General features: G+C 35.0%; 1 protein-coding gene across 1 annotated transcript; it reads right to left on the bottom strand.

Moving 5' to 3' along the window:
* Positions 1–840: 840 nt before the first annotated feature.
* Positions 841–3,980, bottom strand: LOC132644624 (transcription factor MYB83-like). The gene is made up of 2 exons (XM_060361222.1): positions 3,423–3,980; positions 841–1,784 (listed from the first exon to the last, which is right to left on the bottom strand). The coding sequence occupies exons 1-2, from the start codon at positions 3,725–3,727 to the stop codon at positions 1,022–1,024; spliced, it is 1,068 nt and encodes a 355-aa protein (XP_060217205.1). The 5' UTR covers positions 3,728–3,980; the 3' UTR covers positions 841–1,021.
* Positions 3,981–4,203: the final 223 nt, after the last annotated feature.

Below are 4,203 nucleotides of genomic sequence, written 5' to 3'. Positions count from 1 at the left end.
TATCTTGGCACTCTGTTGTAGAGGTGTTAAGTATACATGTGCTCTTTAGGTGTTGGTGGTAATAAAATTTTACAGTTTATTACCAAAAAAAATAAAAAATAAATAAATAAATAAATAAATTCAAAATTACATCCTGTATTATATAAGAAATTTTGAGATACAGAGAGGATGAGGGGAGGGAAATTAAAAGTATTGAAATATTCATCATATGGAAAAACTAACACTAAATTAATATTCATCATATGGAAAAACTAACACTGCTTCTTATTCCTTTGAAAATAAAAAATACGTACAACAATTTTCTCCATCTGTATTCTGAGAAACATGTAACTGACTAATTCTCTTCAAATTCGAAAGATTATTAATTGATCTATATCTGTACACAAAGACTGCTGACAAATGAACAATTGACCTTTTTATTAACTCTCTTCATAATTTTCTATATCTGTACTGTGCTCATTTTCTATTCACACTTTGCTTCTTGAGAAAGATTATTTCTCCCGTAGTATCACCATAATCATCGACAATGACGGAAAATGTCCTCACTTAAATGTCCATCCAACTCTGAAGACTTATTTCTAATCTGGCCTCTATGAATCTTGATGAAGGAACTTTTGGTTGAAGGAAACTAAATGATCAATGTGGAGGAAGAACGAGTATACGAAAATTAAAATTTTAAAAAGAAATGACAAAGGATTAAAAAAATCTGGTGGAAATGTTTTTGATAATCGACAATAAAGAAAAGAAGTGTGTCTCAAAATTTTCTCTAAGATGAGGTTGTGGAATTGATGAGGGATCGAAATGATTTATGTATAATGAATAGATGGGAGAAGAAGATAGGAGAATTGAGACAAAAGCCGATTAGTTAAATGGAGAAGGGTAGATGAGTATACCATTATTCACTGCAGTTTGAACCTTGCACCACTAGCCTTCTGAATTTCTCGATTATCAAAAAAATGAAGAGGATATTTGAAAGAGGGTAGTTCTGTCTTTATTGTGTGGGTGTGGGGTGAAGGAGTAGTTATTCAACTTGAAAATCAAGGTAAGGTAAGGAGGAAACATTAGCCAACAAACCTTCCCAATCAAATTCTCCAATTCTTAAGCTTTCCCCATGCCAATGATGATGATTCCCAAAACCAACCATATAGTCTTCAACCTTGAGGCTTTGATCACTACCCCCACTCATATTCATCAAGTGTTGGTTGTTGTTGTTGTTATTGTTCCCATTTGTAATTTTCTTCTCAATCATGGAATTATAGTCATTGGCAGCAGTCACAATGTTACTACTAAAATTAACATTATTATTATTCTCCCCCATAGTACTCTTACTAACCCCCTCTAATGGGGGTACTGAAAAATCATCACTTCCTAACCCCATCATACTATAAGTATCCACAACACCATAGTCCGAAAATCCACCATCACCGCCATTACTATCAAACTGACCTAAACTCATTGGTCCAACTAATCCTGTTATGTTGTAGCTTGTATTGTCAAGCTGAGGGAAAGGGTTAAAATGGTTGCTAGGAACCATTGCCTGCATGGACGATGCTGAGGTAGTAGATGAGGAATTATCCATGCATAAGGCTGCCATAACATTTACGTCGTGCCCTTGCATGGGGAATATTCCTCCCATGAGAACTCTAGGCTCCGAAGATGAATCGCTGGTGTTAGGCGATGGCGTGTTGTTGTTATTTTTCAGCCTCTTTTTTATTGTGGAATTCCAGAAATTCTTGATTTCATTGTCTGTCCTTCCTGGAAGGCGAGCCGCTATTTGTGACCACCTGTAATATATGCAAAAGGTTAAAATTAATGGAAAGAAACTGTTATTTGCAAAGAGCATATTTGGTGCATGGGATTTGCATGCATTATGCAAGTTTCATTAACAAAACAAATAATGTCTCAATTTTCCTGCTTATCGACAGACATTCCAACATACAGCTATTAGTGTTGGACCAAAATCAAATTGACTTAAACCAAAGAACGGACTAAGTTCCAGAAATGCGTCTAAATTAATTATTACAGTACCAAATCATTTTTAGTTTTTTTTTTTCCTTAAACATCTGTTTGGCACTTTTCTATCTAATTTTCCCTTCAAGCACCCCTGAATTTATTTATTTATATATATAGATCTCCTACTTGAAAACGGAAATGCTGAAAATTTCGTTACTACTATTAGGTGGACCCTGGGTTCGGATTCTATTATGTTCACTTTTTAAATTTAGTGAATTTTTCACATATGTACATGTCCAAGCCAAACCTTTTGGGAGAAGGATTTTAGATTTAACAGTAAATGAGGTTCTTATAATATAATGCCCTAACATAAGAGAAAATGATGAAAAAGGACCAATTGAACATGACAAATCCCTCATGAAAACTTCTTAAGGTAATATTAGGAGTTATGTGCTTGAGATTTAGTGGTAAATGAGAACTTTTTTTTTTTTTTTTTTTTTTTTGTGTGTGTGTGTGTGTGTGTATGTGCATAATTAGGTTAACTAATAATAAGTCATCCAATGATATATGTAAAAGTGTCGATGTTCATGCACTGCTAGGTTTCGGCTCAGGAACTACATCTCTTGCGAGAAAATAACTGTATTTCTGCCCTTATAAGTACGAATAATGCAAAGAAGACCATATGCAAGTGCCTTAACCCATATATATGCATCTAAAATCGATGTCTTTCGAGCTAGTTGATAAAAACTTATAGTCCTGGCCGCACTGATATACCTACCAGATATGGAGGGCACGAAATGAAGCAGTGTGGCACCATAGGGTGATCAGACCAATTATAATCTTGCAGCAGATACAGAGTGAATGCAAAGCTAGACTTTTTGATATTCTAAATCGGAAGGCTAACTGTAGAGAGAGGTTGGATTGAGCAACTATATACATAGGCATACATGTATAGAATGAGGGTATAGGGAAGGTGGTCGAGTTGGGAAGATTTTCTTTTCTTCGTTTTTGCTGGTTTGTAAAGTTTATTGGCTGTAAAGTGTGAAAGGAGATGAAATAAAATGTGTTTGTTCGACCAAATTTTTTTTTTTATAGTATTGGTACATTTCAGCACCATTTACACTCTGATATTGTCTCTTTCAATAGCATAAGCGTCTGGTCAGCATATTTATTGAGGAATTTTGACTACCAAAACTTAGACATATGAAAAAAAATCACTTACAAGTATAATATTTTTGTCTTTACTAGAATTTGAGCCTTGATTCCTCATGATTTTCACTCTTTAGCTGCTATATTTTCGTAGTGTCACTTTTTTCACACACTGTTTAAATTTATAATTAGCTACCCAACCAGCCTTAAAACATTTGACTGACCCTAGCTAAAACTCCAAATACTTACAAATACTTACTTCACATTGTTAACTTGATAGACTAGGTAGAAAATGTGAAAGACTGTGAGAGTGTGGGTACCTATTTCCAAGAATAGAATGCAAATGAACAATGAGTTCTTCTTCTTGAGGAGAAAAGGCGCCGCGTTTAAGGTCAGGCCTCAAGTAATTAATCCATCGGAGGCGACAACTCTTGCCACACCTTTGCAAGCCAGCATTTCTAGCAATGTCGCTCCAACACCCTTGCCCATTTGTTAACATGTAATTCATCAGCTTCTCATCTTCCTCTGGTGACCATAAACCTTTTCTTAACTTTGCCTTATTACCATTCCCTTTCTCCTTCTCCTTCATCATTGTTGAAGGATTGTTATGATCTGGCTTCCTCATGACAAACAAAATCCTGGCAGACAATATGAAGAAGAAATAAAATGATACGTTTTGATGATCAATTTCTTCTTCTTATTCCAACTAGCTAGGCTTTGATGGTGAAAAGATGAAAGAAGATATATAGAATGGAATAATGAGAAAGAGAAGAAAAAAAAGAAGAAAAAAAAGATTATGTGAAGTGGAAGCAAAATATGTTCCATTTCTCATACACATATGATGATTACCTTGTGAGTGAAGAAAAATGCAACGACAAAGACTGGATAGAGTCAAAGACAAGAAGACCAACCATCACTCTCTCTCATTCCCTCCACACCCCCCCCCCCCAACCCCCAACAACAACAAGGCCCAAGGCAGGTCCACCTCAATCCGTTTTCCACTCCACCTATAAGTTTTTTCTTTAACCAACTAATTTCTCTTTATTTTCTTATTTGTCACAATTAATAGTCTTTTTTAAATAGTAAATAAAAAACAACCCC

Source organism: Lycium barbarum, chromosome 6, assembly GCF_019175385.1.
Source record: "Lycium barbarum isolate Lr01 chromosome 6, ASM1917538v2, whole genome shotgun sequence".
In the NCBI taxonomy this organism is placed as follows: Eukaryota; Viridiplantae; Streptophyta; class Magnoliopsida; order Solanales; family Solanaceae; genus Lycium; species Lycium barbarum.
The sequence above is the reverse complement of the archived record's forward strand: the minus strand, read 5'-3'. Positions and strand labels throughout refer to the sequence as shown.

What these genes read in the sequence shown, in the direction of transcription:
- LOC132644624 (XM_060361222.1), bottom strand. Translation starts at nt 3,727, where the DNA reads ATGAGGAAGCCAGATCATAACAATCCTTCAACAATGATGAAGGAGAAG. An exon ending in CATTCTATTCTTGGAAATAG is followed by an intron (nt 1,785 to 3,422) that starts GTACCCACACTC and finishes CATATATTACAG; the next exon opens with GTGGTCACAAATAGCGGCTC.